This window comes from Alexandromys fortis, unplaced genomic scaffold, assembly GCF_014885135.2.
Source record: "Alexandromys fortis isolate MF-2015 unplaced genomic scaffold, M_Fortis_MF-2015_v1.1 scaffold_73, whole genome shotgun sequence".
NCBI classification, from domain to species: Eukaryota; Metazoa; Chordata; class Mammalia; order Rodentia; family Cricetidae; genus Alexandromys; species Alexandromys fortis.
This window is the reverse complement of record NW_026067959.1, coordinates 1,904,971-1,921,798: the sequence shown is the minus strand read 5'-3', so window position 1 is coordinate 1,921,798 and position 16,828 is coordinate 1,904,971. Positions and strand designations below refer to the sequence as shown.

Here is a 16,828-nt window from a genome sequence, read left to right as displayed (position 1 = left end):
TAAAGAGATGAAAGAGGTAAAACATCCTGATTGGGAACACAAGAAAACAACAGAAGACTAGAGAGGGGGACAGTGCAAGATGGGAAAGACAGATTTGTTTTGAAAGAGATAGGAATATTGGGGGGGAAAAGCCATTGTTAAGTCAAAAAAGTTTGTGGGATAGAATAGAAATGAATGAGTCAAGGAGAAGATACTACAATATCTGAGCTTAAAGACAAAGTGGCTGAACTGAAGCAGTCAGATATAGAGATTAAGCAATGAGGACGTACCAATGGGAATTCCAGCATACACATGACATCCTCAAAAGACCAAATCTATGAGTGGCTGTGGAGATTCAACTATAACTCTGTTGGTAGAGACAGAATTCCCAGAAGCAATCTGGTTTTGGAGACTAGCTGAATTCGTGAGATCCAGGTTCAAACCCTTGCTCAGTAAATACATTTGAGAGTGGTTGAGAAAGACTTCTAGTCTCTACATTCGTGTAAATATACCTACACCCCTGTGCCCCTGAGCATACATGCACATATGTTAAAAAATAAACATGTTTTAACAGCTTGATCAGTTCATAAAAACACTTTTTTTGACTGATAACTTTGAAATTTTAAATTACATTTTATTCATTTATCTTGCTTATACCACATGTGTACCATGGTGAATGTGAGGAGGTCAATTATTTGATCTGTTTATTAAGGTACTCTTTGTGAGGCTCTATAATTAATAATTTTTAGGTTGGAGGTACTTAAGAATTGCATAGGTAAGCTATTCTCATACATATGTATATATGTGTATCTAGATATATGATTTGTTGAGTGCTTATAAAATGCAGTATTTATGTCACTTCATTGAGGTAAAAAATCATACTTAACATTTCCATTGTATTGTCTTTTTTGACATTTAGTTGCACATTCATGATACACTTACATGAAATTATGCAATGTGTTTATCTTTCTAAAAGAAAAAATTGGGCGGCTGAAGAGATGACTCAGTGGTTAAGAGTTCTGATTGCTCTTCCAGAGGACCTGGATTCAATTCTCAGCACCCATAAGACAGCTCACAACTGTGTGTAACTCCAGTTTCAGAGCATCTGACACCCTCACAAAGATATAACATACGTGTAGGAGAAACACATACACATAAAATGAGAGACATAAAACATTTTGAAAAGTTCAGCCAAAAATGTTGTATGCCGTATTTTGCTTCTTTTGTCTTTTTATTGGACATTTGGGATGATTCTGTTTTGATGTTGGATAAGTGCTGATGCAAACATTGGTATACACATTTTTAAGTATGATTTTCAATTCTTTGAGCATACTGAATACAGATATTATGGACAATAGGGTAATTATATTTTTTAACTTTTTGAAAGATTGCCAAATTGTAGGTTTTAGTTGTTGTACAATTTTATCTTCATAACAGTAACAAGCAAGGGTTCTAATTTCTTCCTATCTTCAATACCACTTTTTTTTCCTATTAAAAAAGATTATATAGCTATCCTAGTGGGTGTGAATTAGTATCTGATCATGGTGGCTTTGACTTATATTTCTCTAATGACCACCAGAAAGTGCTGCTGAGGGTATTTTTATTTGTTTTGTTTTCGAGACAGTGGTTTCTCTGTGTATCTCTGACCATCCTGGAATTCACTCTGTAGACTAGGCTGGCCTCGAATGCACAGAGATTCGTTCTGCCTCCGTGAATGCTAGGATTAAAGGTGTGCACCACCACTCAGCAACTGAGGGTATTTTATGTGTGTATTGAGTATTTATAGATCTTAGGGGAAATATCTACTTGTATTTGCTTCTCTTTAAAAGAGTGTCTTCTCCCTCCCCCACAATCTTCCTTGCTTTTTTGAGGCAAGGTCTCTGTACCCTCTACTATCCTGGAATTACCTATGTGGAGGCTAGACTCAGATTCCTTCCTGCCTCTGCCTCAAGAACTGGGATTAAAGACATATGCCCCTCTTGGCAGCTTTTTATTGAATTTTAAGAGTTTCTTACATATTCTGGATACTAGACATTATCAGACATGATATGCACTATTTTTGATTGGCAACATACTCAGGGCTCTGATTATTCATTCAGGTGAGGGGGTGAGGGTTCTTTATGAGTCCATACCCTTGAATAATGTTCTTTACATAGATGTTTTCATTTATAACCTTTTTCTTCCTATTGTAAATCCTGGTTTTGTTGTCATATTTTAAGGATATTGCTAAAGGTAGGGCCAGGAAGCTTTATCTCCTTGTTTTCTTTAAAGACTTTGAAATTTTAGCATTAAAAATTATTTGTGTGTATGTGTGTATGTATGTAGGTTAGAGGTTATCTTGGAGTGGACCCTGTCTTCCACCATATGGGTCCTATAGAGCTGAAGTCATCAGGCCTTCTGAGCTATTCCTATTTATTTAGGTAAGACTTGGCTTGTTGAGTAGTTTGTACAGTGTCTGTATATTGTATTTGCATTGTTTGTTATGGTGAATGTTTATAATCTCAACATTAGGAAAGCTGAGGCAAGAGAATCAGATGTGGGAGGCCTGCCTGTGCTACAAAAAATCAAATAAAACACAAAACAAGCATTTTTAATAATAATTAATAGAATCATTTGTTGAAACCGCATTACTTTTTACCGAACTAAGCCTCCTTTTTTGCTGTGTATTAAATAATTTTTGTACAGGGGTGTTTATTTACAAGGTAGCCTAACATGACCGATATAAGTATCAAATTTGACTCTCTGGGATGAAGGAACTCTGAGTGATTTGCGATGTAGAGAAAGGTGATTGGTGATAAAGTAGTGGCTATCTTCAGGAGCAAGTACAGAAAGTAGAGATTGTTCTTCCCACTGTAAAAAAATGTCAGCAGTCATCAGGCACTTTTGTAGGCCAGAGTGGAAGGTTGGTGGCATTAATATTTTTTTAAAAGATTTATTTATTAATTATGTATACAGCATTTTCCCTAGATATATGCCGCAGACCAGAAGAGGGCACCAGATCTCATTACAGATGGTTGTAAGCCACCATGTGGTTGCTGGGAATTGAACTCAGGACCTCTGGAAGAGCAGTCAGTGCTCTTAACCTCTGAGCCATCTCTCCAGCCTGGCATTAATATTTTTTAAGCTACCTTCAAGTTGCTAAAAAACTGATTTAGCCATAAAAAGCAAGTGACCAAAAGAAAGCGAAACTAGAGGGTTTAATCAGGGTTTTTTTTTTTTTTGTTTTTTGTTTTTAAGTTTCATGACTCATACAATGCCCGGGTCACCTGTAGTTCTTGTGTTCCTTCCTACATGCATCCATTGTCTGTCTGTCTGATCTATTATCCATCTATCCATCCATTTTTGAGACAGGGTTTCTCTCTACCCCTGGCTGTTCTGGAACTTGCTCTGTAGACTAGGCTGGATTTAAACCCAGAGATCTTCCTGCCTTCTGAGTGCTGGAATCAAAGCTGTGCACCACCACTGCCCAGCTATTCTCATTCTTGTTTTGAGTTTTCTAAAAATTGGCAGTTAATTATATTTAGAATTCTTTTTGGGGTGTGGATAAGAATATATCATGAAGCTGGAGAGATGTCTTAGTAACTAAGAGCACTTGCTGCACTTCCAGAGGTCCCAAGTTCTATTCCCAGCAGTAGCTAGCCTACAACCATCTTCACAGTTCCAGTCCCAACGTATCCATTTGTCCTTCCTGAGCAGCAGGTACATGTGTGGTGCACAGATGTACATGTAGTACCCTCCCCCTGCCTTATAGATAATACCACTTAATTCACAGCTTAGGTTAGAAATAATTCTGATCGTTATTAAAAATAAGTTTCATTGAGGTATACTTTAAGAAATTTGCCCTGATTTTTTTTTAAGTGTATGGTTTGAATCATACGTAGTTTTGTAATTACCATTAATTTCCTCAGTTGCTCAATAAATTCTTCTTATAGCCATCTATTCCACACTGCAAACTGGTCTTTTTAATAACAATTTTATTATGTGAAAAGAGAAATTTATAAATTTAAAGATCTTACTGAGCCTTATTTGCTCTCCTAGAAATTGGGAAACCTTTTCCTGTAAAATAGAGACCATGTTCTAATGAACTGAATGTAAATGGACTTTGTAGATATAAAGAGCTGAAGAAGACGAGATAGGGAAACAGTAATAGATAACCAATTGGTTAATACAAAGTTACTTCAGGTTACTTTTGGGGCAAGGATGAAAGTGGAGCAACAACATTAATAAGGTGTTCTAAAACTGGTCTGTTTAGAAAAGTTAGCTATTGCCTCTCTTCCTTGATTTTTTTTTAAATATGGACAATAAGTAACTTTGAGATTGTTCATATGGAATTTTAGTATGGGAAACTTCATTTTTATTTTAGTTTGGTCTATTGGGGTCTACTTCAGGAACTTAGTTCAAAACATTAGTCTCCTATAATTATTTAATAATTGCAAATGGAATCTTACAGTTTGATCACTGTAATTGAGGGTTTTTTTTTTTTTTTTCCCTCTCCTCTCTTTTGAGACAATCTTTCTGTGTAGCCACAGCTGTTCTGGAACTTGGTATGTCCATCAAGCTGAGAGGCATGTACCACCATACCCGCCCAGCCAATTTTAATTTAAAGGAGATTCAATATAAGGTTATAATTTTGGCCCGAAACTGCAAGTCTAATTTTTCCCATTTTTATGACAGGGACTTGCCATGAGGTGTTGAAGCCTTGTTTCACTGAGTTGGAGAGACTGGACCTAAATGGCGCAGCATGACTTTGCTCCAGCCTGGCTTAATTTTCCTACTCCGCCATCATCAACAAAGGTACTTTCCCCCTGCATCTCTCTGCCTTTCTTTCTGCCTTGATTTTTCATGTTGTACACATATTTAACCAAAAATGTGAAGACTTGGACTGTGGTTGGGTATGGCTCCCTGGTAGTATGCTTCTCTAACCTGCCAAGGTCCTGGGTTTAAGCCATAGTATAAGGAAAAAAGTGAAGACAGTTTTTGTTGTCTTTGTTCAAGGGGATTTTTGTAGTGTTGATTCAGATCAGTCAAATACTTGGAACTTATCTTTGCTTTTTACAATAATTTTTATTACTTTACTGCTAATTAGTAATGATACCTTAGCATACATGAGGTATTTAAAGTTTGCAGAGTACTTTGCCAAATATTTAATTTGATCATAATTTCATGAATGTTGTGTTTTAGATTTATTCCTACTCTTGTTCCATGAATTTCAATTACTGACCTCTTGTTTTTGACAAAGGGAAAGTGAAATGATTGTATTCCAGAGTAAAGGACATGGGCATTGGTTACTCTATAAAACTGTTTGCCTCATTTGATATCACAACTCTCTGCTAGGCTCCATTAATTGCTGGTTAGTTGCTGTGCTGTTTTCAACAATGCCCTGTGGCATAAATTGCTTCTTGTTCTGACTCAATTTAATTAGATAACTGGTGGTTTTTGAGGCCAGTCTTTGAGGTTTATTCTGACCTCCAGAAAGAAGTCTCTTAGTTGTTTTCCTGGTTCTCTCTGTGCTAGCTGCCTTATTGGTTTAGCTTATTGCTGTTTGTTGAGAGTAGCTATCACCCTACTGTGTTGTGCACCCTACATCCCACTAAAAATCTCCATTGTTTGAGGGTCCTTTAATCAGAAACTTTCTCATGCTGTGTTTTGAAGAGTTCTTTGAGCACTGCTTCTTACTATTATATATATCTTTATTAGGTAGCTGGATCAAGTGAAATTAGGACCTCAATATTCTTGGTCTGGAAAACCTGAAATAGATGTTCAGTTGTGAATGGAGGTTGTGCAAAGAGAAAGAACCCTGGTTTCCGGACTGTTGCTTGGAATATAACCTCTTCAGTTGCAGTTGGACAGAATGCTTGTACAGAGGGGGTGGTGGCTCAAGTGCTGCAGATTGTCATTGCACAGTTAGTGGAGAGATTGGTTAAAAACCTTCAGAAAAACAAACAAGCAGTCTCTAAAATTTGTCCTAAAGGCACATAGCAAACGAAGAGAGAGGCATTGACTCAACTTGATTCATAATAAGAACGCTTGTATCCTTCTGATTAATGGCTTTACTTTTCTGTCTGTTTTTCCAGTCACTTGGAAAACTTTTTAACTAAGCAAGATTTTGAGTTGGAACTAACATTTTAGGAATATAATTTACATAACTCAGTTAACATTCACTTATTTAATAAAATGTGAGTCTTGGTTATTTGCTTGCCTGTTAATCTGAACGTTTATCATGATTAGGTCGCCATCTAGTACTTTTATGTGTACAGGTAGTTTTTATAAAAGTTTATTAAAAGTAGCTCTCATGAGAATAATTTTATTTTAGAAATTTCTTCCCTTAAAATGCATCGAGCTATTTCCCTAGGCAATAGAATTTAATTTGAAGATGAATCTTAGTGATCATATCTTGCACAGGTTTTTGGGAAGGTTAACTGCTTGCTTATTTTTACGAAGTAATTAATGTGAAAGCAGACATAGAATAAATCTAGACTTTATTCTATGTTCTTGGCATACAATTAATTTTGGAATGAGAGAAAATGATTAAAAATTACATTTTGTAGACTATGAGACTAATAACAAAACCTTGAAATTGTTAATTTTTGAAAATTTCATATTTTTCCTTTTTTTCCCTTTTGAGACAGGTTTCTTTGTGTAGTTTTGGCTTCTCTAGAGATAGCTCAGTAGACTGAGTTGGCCTCAAACTCAAGAGAAATCCATCCTGCTGCCTCTGCCTCCTGAGTGCTGGGATGGTCTGGGCCACCACCAGTTACACCAACTTCCTCTGTTCAGCTCCTTGGAACGTCCTCTTTCTCCTTGGAAAGCGCTCTCTCTCTCTCTCTCTCTCTCTCTCTCTCTCTCTCTGTCTCTGTCTCTGTCTCTGTCTCTCTCACACACACAAACACACAAATTTATTTTATGTTCATTGGTGTTTTGCCTGCATGTATATCTGGTATGAGGGTATCAGAAACCCTGTAACTGGAGTTAGAGGTGTGAACTGTGGGTGCTGGAAATTAAACCCAGGTCCTCTAGAAGAGCAGGCAGTACTCTTAACTGTCAGTCTCTCTAGCATCCACATTTCTTAAGTCAAGTTCTCGTGTTTTTTTTTTTCTTTTTAACCTTTCTTCCCAAGTCCTGGGCTTATGGGTGTGTTCTATCATATCCAACTTAGATTGCTTTTTTTACTCTTTTCCTGCTTATTTCTCTATTATGCATAGTTATTACAATTTGTGCCAGCTTTTTAAATCCCTAGTTGTGCTAACCTATTCCGTTTATAGGCAGCCTCCCATATCCCCCAAGGCCAACTTTGCAGTCTATATGCATATGGGTTTCTTGCTTACCCTTCTCTTTCCTTTTGCCATTTTGTGTTTAGTAATATACGACTTGTTTTATTCCTAAAAGACTAACATAAGCAAAAGCTATTTGGAAAGTGAAATTACCATAACAAAAGTTTGTAAACTTATCATTATTTAAACATTAATAGCCCAGGATAAGGACTAAGGACCGTTATAGTACAGTAAACTCTTAGCGCTCTTCTAGAATGGGGAGTATCGTATGTATATAGTATATAGTCCGTCATGTTGATAGATTTTGATTCTGTTGGAGTTAAGTATAGGCTGCTCTCCACCCCAGACATTAGGCCTAGCAAACACTAAGCTGTTTTTTTGGCTTTTTTTTTTTTTTTTTTTTTTTTTTTTGTTTAAAGATAGAAAGGGTCTTTTATAGCCCAGAGTGACCTTCAAATCTCTGTGGTGTAGTATGACCTTTGAACTTTTGAACCTTCTTCCAACTACAAGTTCTGGGACATCAGGTGTGTGGTATTGCACCATGCTCTTCATTTTGGGACAGAACCTCACCAAGTTGCCCAGGCTAGATTCCCTTGAATTTGTGTGATCCTCCTGTTTCAGTTCTCTAGTAGCTGATCTTACAGGCTCTTGACACCTAAGCCCAGCTCCAAACATGTTACTTCTTGAGTGGTCATCAATCTGAGTGGTTATTAATCTGAATTCTTAAGATTTGAGTTTTTGTTTTGTTTTTGTTGTCTTACGGTAATGCAGTGGTTCCCAACCTTCCTAATACAGTTCCTTGTGTTGTGGTGACCCCCAACCATGATTTTTTTTCCATTACTACCTCATAACTGTAATTGTGCTACTGTTAAGAATTGTAATGTAAATATTTTTTGAGAACCAGTGCCCTAAAGAGACAACTTCAAGCTCGTGCTTTTTGGGATGTGAGATATATACATACATACATACAATACAATATAGTAATTTATTATAATAATAATTATTTTTTTTGGAGACAGGGTCTTTATGTAGCCCTATCTGTTTTGGAACTCATTGTGTAAACCAAGCTGACTTTGGACCTTGAACTCACAGAGATCTGCCTGCCTCTACCTGTGCCACTACTCCTGGCTCTAATGATTTCTTTCTCTTTTCGTACCTTTTTTTAAAAAATATAACCTTGCAGCTTAGTTTTTCATCCTAAAAATCACCAGTCTTCTGTTTGTAATTAACTGCTTGTTCTCTACTGAGACTTTGTATCATGCAAGTCTCTGCTTTGAATCTTGTCTTAAATAAATGGAACAAACATTTGTTTAGTATAAAGCCTTGTGTTCAGTATAACGATAGTCAGTTTTTGTTTGGAATGATGTACAGATAGATGAATTCAGGGTGATAATGTTATAACTGCAGTTATATACCTTTCTGAGGCCTGTAGAATTTTAGCCCCATCATGTGGTCAAAATATAAACTACATGCATTTTACTCCGCCTGTACCTTAGGGCAGTTTACATAGTGTTTTTGCATATGTGTAGATCTAAATAAATTTTAATTTGCCTTTGTGTATTAGTACAGGACTTCTGTAGTTATTTTGTTCTCTCTCTCTTTTTCTTTTGGGTTTTCAAGATGGGGGTTTCTCCAAGTAGCTTTGGAGCCTGTCCTGGAACCTGCCCAGCTTCTCTTCTTGTTTTAACCCTTTGCTTTAAATTTTTTCTTAATTAATCCAATAAAAATTTTAAAACAATTTTTTGTTTATGAGTATTTAGATTTCATTTAAGTTCCTGTACCTTGTGCATGCATGATATCCAGAGGCCAGTAGAGGGGTGTCTATCCCCTAGAACTGGAGTTACTGATGATTGTGAGCTATTAAATGTGGCTCTTCTGGAAGAGATGCAGGTACTCTTAACTATCAAGCGCTGTCCCCCCCCCCCCCCCCCCGTTTGTGTGTGTGTGTTTCTTTTCTCAGCATTGTGCACCTGGAGGTCAGAGGACAATTTGTGGATTTGTTTTCTTTCTCTAAAAGATTTATTTATTATGTATGTAGTGTCTGTAGTGTTTTGCCTGCATGTATGCCTGCAGGCTGGAAGAGGGCACCAGATCTCATTGTGAGCCACCATGTGGTTGCTGGGAATTGAACTCAGGACCTCTAGAAGAGTAGCCATCTTTTCAGCCTGGATTTGTTTTCTCTTACCATGTAGATTCCAAGGACTCACTCAGATTTTCAATATTGACAAGCAAGCATCTTCACCCATTTGACTGAGCTGGATGTGGTTTGCAGTCAAAGTAGCATTTTGGATAAGGTGTAGTGGTACATGCTTTTAATTTCAGCACTTAAGAAGTAGAGGCAGATGTGAATCTATGAGTTTGAGGCCAGTGTGGTCTACATACCCCAAGTTGTGCTCCAGTTCAGTTTGGGGATTAATGAGACTTTCTCAAACCTTAACAACAAAAACCCGAAGCATTTTGGGCTGGACAGATAAGATGGCTCTAGGTAAGACTTGCCATGGAAATATGAGGATACGAGTTTCATTCCTGAACTCACATTAAAAAAAAAAGGAAAAGGTTGGTCTGTGCTTTAATCTCAGTTCTGGGGCTAGTGAGACATGTGCCTGGATCCCTAGGATACAGTGAGTTAGCCCAGCATAATTGGTAAAAGGCCAGTCCTGTCTCAGGTTTTTTTTTTTTTTGGGGGGGGGGGAGGATTTCGAGACAGGGTTTCTTTCTCTATGGTTTTGGAGCCTGTCCTGGAACTAGCTCTTGTAGACCAGGCTGGTCTCGAACTCACAGAGATCCGCCTGCCTCTGCCTCCCGAGTGCTGGGATTAAAGGCGTGCGCCACCATCGCCCGGCCTGTCTCAGTTTTTTAATGTAGAAGAGACAAGTAATTCTTTAATGTAGAAGAGACAAATATGGAGGCCCTAGTATGTTCCCAGCTGCCTGGCAGCTCAGACCTATAATAACCACACAGAAACCATTAATTAAATCACTGATTGGCCTATTAGCGCCATCTTTTTATTGGTTAGCTCTTACATATTAATTTAACCCATTTCTAGTAATCTGTGTATCGCCATCTGGCTGTGGTTTACTGGGTAAAGTTCCCGGTGGCTGGCTTCGGCTGGGCTACATGGCTTCTCTCTTTCTTTATTTCTCTCAGCATTCAGTTTAGTTTTCCCTGCCTACCTCTATTTCCTGTGCATGCCCAAGACAGTTTTTTTATTAACCAATGGTATTCACAGCATACAGAGGGGAATCCCACATCATAATCTCTGTGAACAGGCTACTGTAGCTTTCATTGTGTTAGAAAAATATCTCAGCTGCTGGTGGTGTGCGCTTTTAATCCCAGCACTTCGGAGGCAGGCAGGCAGATCTCTGAGTTCAATGCCAGTCTGGTCTATAGAATGAGTTCTACATCAGTCAGGGTTAAACAGGGAAACATTGTCTTGGGGGGAAAAAAAACGCTGCTAAGAGTGCAGTGTTAAAAGGGTGGATAAGCTAACTAGAGGTGTAATTTGGTGATTGACCTTTTCCCTAGTATGCAAGAAGGGGCGGCAGAAAGGCATGTTGGTTGTAGAAAATTAAAACAAAATAATAAAAATTCTATAATGAAATTCTACTAGAGGTGACTACCACATATTTGTATTTTAGTATTCTTCTGTGGCTATTGAGTATTATCACTTTGAAATATTTTTTGTGTTAATTAAATACAAGATCTCTCTGTATCTCTTAGACTGGCTTCAAATTTCCTGTTAGCCCAGCTTGGTTTGTATCTGAGGCTGGTTTTAATCTTCCAGTATGGTCTGTTACACTGTGTCAGCCTGGTTATTTATTTTTTCATGGCAACAATTAAAAAGCAGTGGTTATAGTAAGACTATTTTAAAACAGTATAAGCTTGCATTAAAAATACATCCTAATTGCACCTTTTGTAGGATAAGCTGATCCCAAAATTCAGTCACACTGTTTGATAGAGTTCATTGAACTATATTTGTGGGACATATGTATTATGTAGACCCCCCGTGTGTTTAAATAAACTCTTTTATTGAGGTATTCTAGTTTTCAGAGAAAATAGAAGGAAAAAAACTATTTGTTTGTTTTTGAAGGCAGGATGACCTCAAACTCTTTGTAGCTGAGGAGATGACCTTTATTTTCTCTGACCTTCTTCCTCCATCTCCTGTGTCTTGGGACTATAAGCATGCTTTTCTGTACCCATTTTGGCCATGCTTAGGGATCAAATATGTTGATAGGCAAGTACTCTACCACCTGAGTTATACCCCAGTTCCTAGTTCTAGGAATTAAAAAGAATTTCCTCCCACATTTCTTTAATGAGCCATTGGTCCTTAGTAGTAGTGTTTAGTCTCCAAGAATTTGTGTTTTTTTTTAATTTATTTATTATGTATATATAGTGTTCTGGGCACCAGATCTCATTATAGATGGGTGTGAGCCATCATGTGGTTGCTGGGAATTGAACTCAGGACCTGAGAAACATCAGTCAGTTCTCTTAACCTCTGAGCCATCTCTCCAGCCCGAATTTGTGTTTTTTAAATTAGTTTTATTGATTTCTAATTTTAGTCTATTGTGGTCAGCTAGAATATAGTTAGTTATTTTGACCTTTTTCTTGTATTTAAGACTTTTTTGTGCCCTACAATATGCTATGTCTTGGGCTGCTGAAAAGATTGCATTTTTCAGTGTTTAGGTATTCTGTAGAATTCCTTTTATAAATAGGGAAACAGGTTGGGAAAAGAAATAATTTTTCCTGAAGTATTAGAGTTGCATAAGTTCTTGTAAATACTTCATTTTAAGATTTATCTCCCCCCTTTTTTAAATCAATGTGGTGATGCCTTTAATCCCAGCACTCAGGAAGCTGATACAGGTGGATCTGTGAGTTCCAGGACAGCCAAGACTACACCGAGAAGCTCTGTCTCAAAAACAAAACAAAATAAAGGATTTGACCTTTTGATGGGGTGGTTCTGGAGTCTGAAATCATATGCATGCTAGGAAAGTACTCTTGAGTAATTGAGACACAGTCTTGTTTTTATGTTCTGAAAAATATTATACAAAAGGTGTAATAGGAAGGCTGTTAGTTCATTCCTGGCTGCTCAGCTTCGAAATAATCACACAGAAACAATATTATTTGCAATACTGTTTGGTCAGTGGCTTAAGCGTATTTCTGGCTAACTTGTATCTTAAATTAGCCCACCTCTATTAATCTGTGTATCACCATGAGATTGTGACTTACTGGATAAAGTTCTGGTGTCTGTCTCCAGTTGGGGATATATGGCTTCTCACTGACCTTATATGGAGTTGTTTATCCCAAGCCTGCAGGGGCCCGGCGCCATCTTGTAATGGCGCCGCAAAAGCTGGCTCCTTGCAGTGAGCATGCTTGAGTTAGTGATTCTGGCTAAGACCTTATATGGAATAGTTTACTCCAGCCCTGCAGGAGCCAGGCGCCATCTTGTAATGGCGGCTGCATGTACTGGCTCCCTGCACTTGTGTGTTATCTTCATTCTTGTATGTATTTCCCTAGACAAACTATAGTACTTAGTACAATTTTAAATAGTTTGTTTTTAAATTATGGCTTTAGTAATAATATTTCTCATGTTAGTCTTCTGAGTATGTATTAATCCATACTTTCTTTTGTGTATTACTTTTCTCATTTATTGTGACTGGTATTGAATCCTGGGCCTATCAGAAGTGAATAAGCAGGTGTTCTATTACACTAACCTATGCTTCAGTTCATCTTGAATTTTTTAATATGTATAATCATTCTTGAATACCAACTTTGTCTTTCTTTTCAGTCTTATGTTTCTTAGATATTGTACTGGTAACTTTTCAGGAGGCTTAGAAAGGTTTTTCTATCTTTCTTGCAAGTAGATAAACATGCCTTCTTCTTTGGGATGTTAGAAGACATGAAGACCCTTCAAGACAAGTATATGACTGATTGACTGATGACTTAGCAAACAGTAAAAACGAGTGTTAGAGGCACTGGTTCATCATGCTTCGAGATAGGGAATCGGCTACATTTTTAATAAACCTGTTCTTGCCAGGCAATGGTGTGCACACGTTTAGTTCTAGCACTTGGGTACAGAGGCAGTTAGAACTCTGAGTTTGAGGCCAGCCTGCTCTACAAAACGAGTTCCAGGACAGCCAGGGCTACACAGAGAAATCCTGTGCTGGAAAACCAAAACTAACAAAACCCCTAAATCAAAACAAAAAACCCCATCATTCTTTGTTTCAGAAGAGGTTGCTACTCCTAGTTAATGTTCATTCTCCAAACGACTCCTGTGAGAAATGGTCCATGCAAAAAGCAGTAGTGGCATTGCAGTTCTGGCGCATAAATTTTTTTGTATAGGGGTGCACGGGGTGGGCACATCTTTCTCAGTCACTACTCTTAAGCCCTTACATACTCTTGGCTGGACTTGAATTTTAGAATGATGTTCCACTTTTGTCAAATGCTGATTGATTGATAAATGTTGAAATAAAATTCATTTAATTTGTCTTGTACGGCATATAATTAAGGCTACTGTCAATATTCCTAGGAGCAGCAGCAGGAGGTCAGAATTCACCCAATTCAGAAAAGTGTTGGATTGTGGAGATGTAATAGGTGATATACTCTTTCTTCTTCTGGACAGACAAGATAGGCTTAGAGTCATATATTACCAATGCAGGGATACTTAAAGTAACCAAATATTCTGTGTTGTTTCGCACATTATAGGCCTAGTACTAAGATTGAAAAGAACCTTTGGGAAGGAAAGGGAAGTTGGAGGGAGGAGGATTGATTCCATGGAAAGCCTAGTGGTGGTAGAGCATACATTCAATCTCAGCACTCAGGAGGCAGAAGCAGGTGTATCTCTCTGTGAGTTCCAGGCCAGCCTTGATTTAGTTCCAGGACAGGCTCCAAAGTAACACAGAAAAACCCTGTCTCAAAAAACCAAACCAAATAAACCAAACCAAACCAAAAGAAACAAACACAAAAATTAAAGATTGATTCCATGATTCCCATATGCAGCTATCTTATTTAATGGACATCTCTCACTTCGGTTTTGAGGACTTTCTTTGGGTGAGGGGTTGTTAATGGTAATAGGATAGGTGTCCAATAGGTTTTTGTTCCATTCTTTGTGAAGCTCTGTTTTTTATTCTTTAAGAAAGTTACAGCATAAACACAAGTCAGAAAGGGCTTGGTTATAAAATGATTAAAACTTTGTGCTTTGCATGTGCTTTTCAGGGAATGTGCACTTGTTGGTCCCATGGTAGATTGTCCCTCACAGTAGCTGTGACTTATAAGCACATAACTAAATGTAACTGGTGATGGTGAATATATTATTTTTTAAAGTGGTTGTCCTTAATATATAGATCAGTACCTTTTGTTTTGTTTACAATCACAAATAGATAAGCTTCTCCTTTCCCTGAGATACATCCCTCCTTTCCACCTTACTCCCAATTAGGAATTATTTGACAGTGACAAGGCAGTGAATGTAAGGATCAGCACGGTAGACCTCAAGTTTGATCTCAACATTTCAAAGGCAGAGGCAGACACAGAGGCAGGTAAACCTCTTTGAAACCAGCCTGGTCGAGTTTCTGGACAGCCAGAGCTACAGAGTTCCTGGACAGCCAGAGCTACAGATTGTCTCAACAGAAACAAGCAAACTAAAATGTTGAATGTAGCTGAGTCTGGTGGTTTACACCTATAATCAGAAGGATCAGGCAAGAAGATTTCCAGGAGATTCAGGACAGCTTAGGCTATAGCATGACCTTGGCTTTAGAAGAGCTAAGCCTCAAATAAAAAAGATGTTGAGTGAAAATCTTAAAAAGACATTTATTCCCACTCTGGACCTAAGTGATATATCACCCTTCCAGGCTCAGGGAATATCTTGCAGGAGAGAGGACTGAAAGCATATGAGAATTAGAGAAAGAAGGGGAGCTTGTCTAATGTTGCCTTCCAGGCATGGCGTGGCTGCTGTACTCTTGAATTCATAACATTTGTGAAACACAGATTTTGCCTTACCTCAATGGTGTTAGGATACCTTGAAACTGGTGGTTGCTGGGAGTTGGACCATGGTCCTCTAAAGCATCTAGTGCTCTACTTGTTACTTGGAAATGCCTTCACTCTTTGGGTGTTAGTAGGTGCTGTGTAAGCCATTTAGCAAAGATAATCCTTCGTTCTTGTCTTTTTACTTTAAAATTTTTTTCCCTGTTGGAAGTCTTAAAAAAAATCTGTGTGTTCTTGTCAGTCTGTCCATATGTGTATGTGTGCACATGAGTGCAGGTACTGACAGACACCAGAAGCATTGGATCCCTTGGAGCTTACACAAGTAGACACTTAGAGTGAGGAATCAAACTCATTCATGTCTTTTGGAAAAGCAGTTTATGCTCTTAACCACTGAGCCAGCTTTCAGCTTAATTCTTTAAAGTTAGCATACAATATGTCATTACTTTTAATTATCTTTCTGATTGTAGGCTTTGATCACTCAAACATGAATGTGATGGTACAGATACGGTTTAGACATGTCTAAATTTAAAAGTACTCAGTGGATAGATAAAAACACTTGCTGTGTTTGAGTTCGATTTCAGGAACCATCATGAAAGTGTGAGGAGAAAAATCTTCCCTTAGGAGGTTGTGTGTCCACCCCACCCCCCAGTAATGAATAAAAATGAAAAAAAAAAAAAAAGTAAAACCAAACTCAGAAACATCAGTATTTTATCAGTAGAGAATGCAGATCAGGAGTGAGAGCGGAAGTGGTAAAATAATCTGAATTATTCATGTTGTTAGGTGTGAGGTAGAAATGAATGCATACAGAATTGCCCAACAAAAGAAGACATTTGACAGTTGTTACACTCCTTTTTATGTATAGCAGAAAACCACACGTCCAGAAACAAACACAAGGAAGATCTTTTCATTCCTGTTTGAATGATTGAGATAGGGTCTTCTAATCCCTGGTTGACTTTGAACTCTTGGTCATCCTGCTTTCACCTCTCAAGTGTTGGTACTCACTTTAAGACAAAGTACTTTCTTTTTGGTTTTTAGAGACAGGGTTTCAGTAAAGCCTGGCTGTCCTGTAATTCATTCTGTAGACCAGACTGGCCTTGAACTTAGAGAGATCCCACCTGCCTCTGCCTTGAAGGCCTGCACCGCCACCACCCAGCAACACAAGCATTTTTAAAAGGAGGGGACTTTTGGCAATTTTGAATGTCATAGAAAAGACAATAGATTAAGGACTAATAGAGGGACACAGTTTAGTATACAAGATCAATTTCGCTTTGACAAAGCCATTGTGAATTGATTATGGAGCAAGGACCAATATTAAATTGGCATTTGTAATCTGTTAAAAAGGGTAAAAGAGGCAGAGGCAGGCAAATTTCTTCAGTTTGAGGTCACCCTGATCTACAGAGTGAGTTCTAAGTCAGCTAGGGATTGCTACACAAAGAAAACCTGTCTGAGAGGGGAAGAAGGAGGGAGGAGGTGGTGGAGAGGGAGAGTAAGAAAATGAGGGCAAGGGGAGCAATAAAAGGAGGGGTGGGGAACAGAAGCAACAGCAAGTCATAGAGTCTGGGCGATGAAAATCATACCCAAGTGGATGACATTGGAGTTTG

At 38.0% G+C, this 16,828-nt stretch overlaps 1 protein-coding gene across 3 annotated transcripts in view; it reads left to right on the top strand.

Moving 5' to 3' along the window:
- The window catches only part of Gpbp1 (GC-rich promoter binding protein 1), a 65,962-nt gene that overhangs the window by 20,393 nt on the left and 28,741 nt on the right, over window positions 1-16,828 (top strand). For all 3 annotated transcript variants that reach the window (XM_050152771.1, XM_050152769.1, XM_050152770.1), the window contains exon 3: window positions 4,654-4,773. In XM_050152771.1, the coding sequence (XP_050008728.1) occupies window positions 4,711-4,773 (63 nt within the window). In that variant the 5' untranslated portion in view covers window positions 4,654-4,710. The remainder of the gene's footprint in view (window positions 1-4,653; window positions 4,774-16,828) is intronic.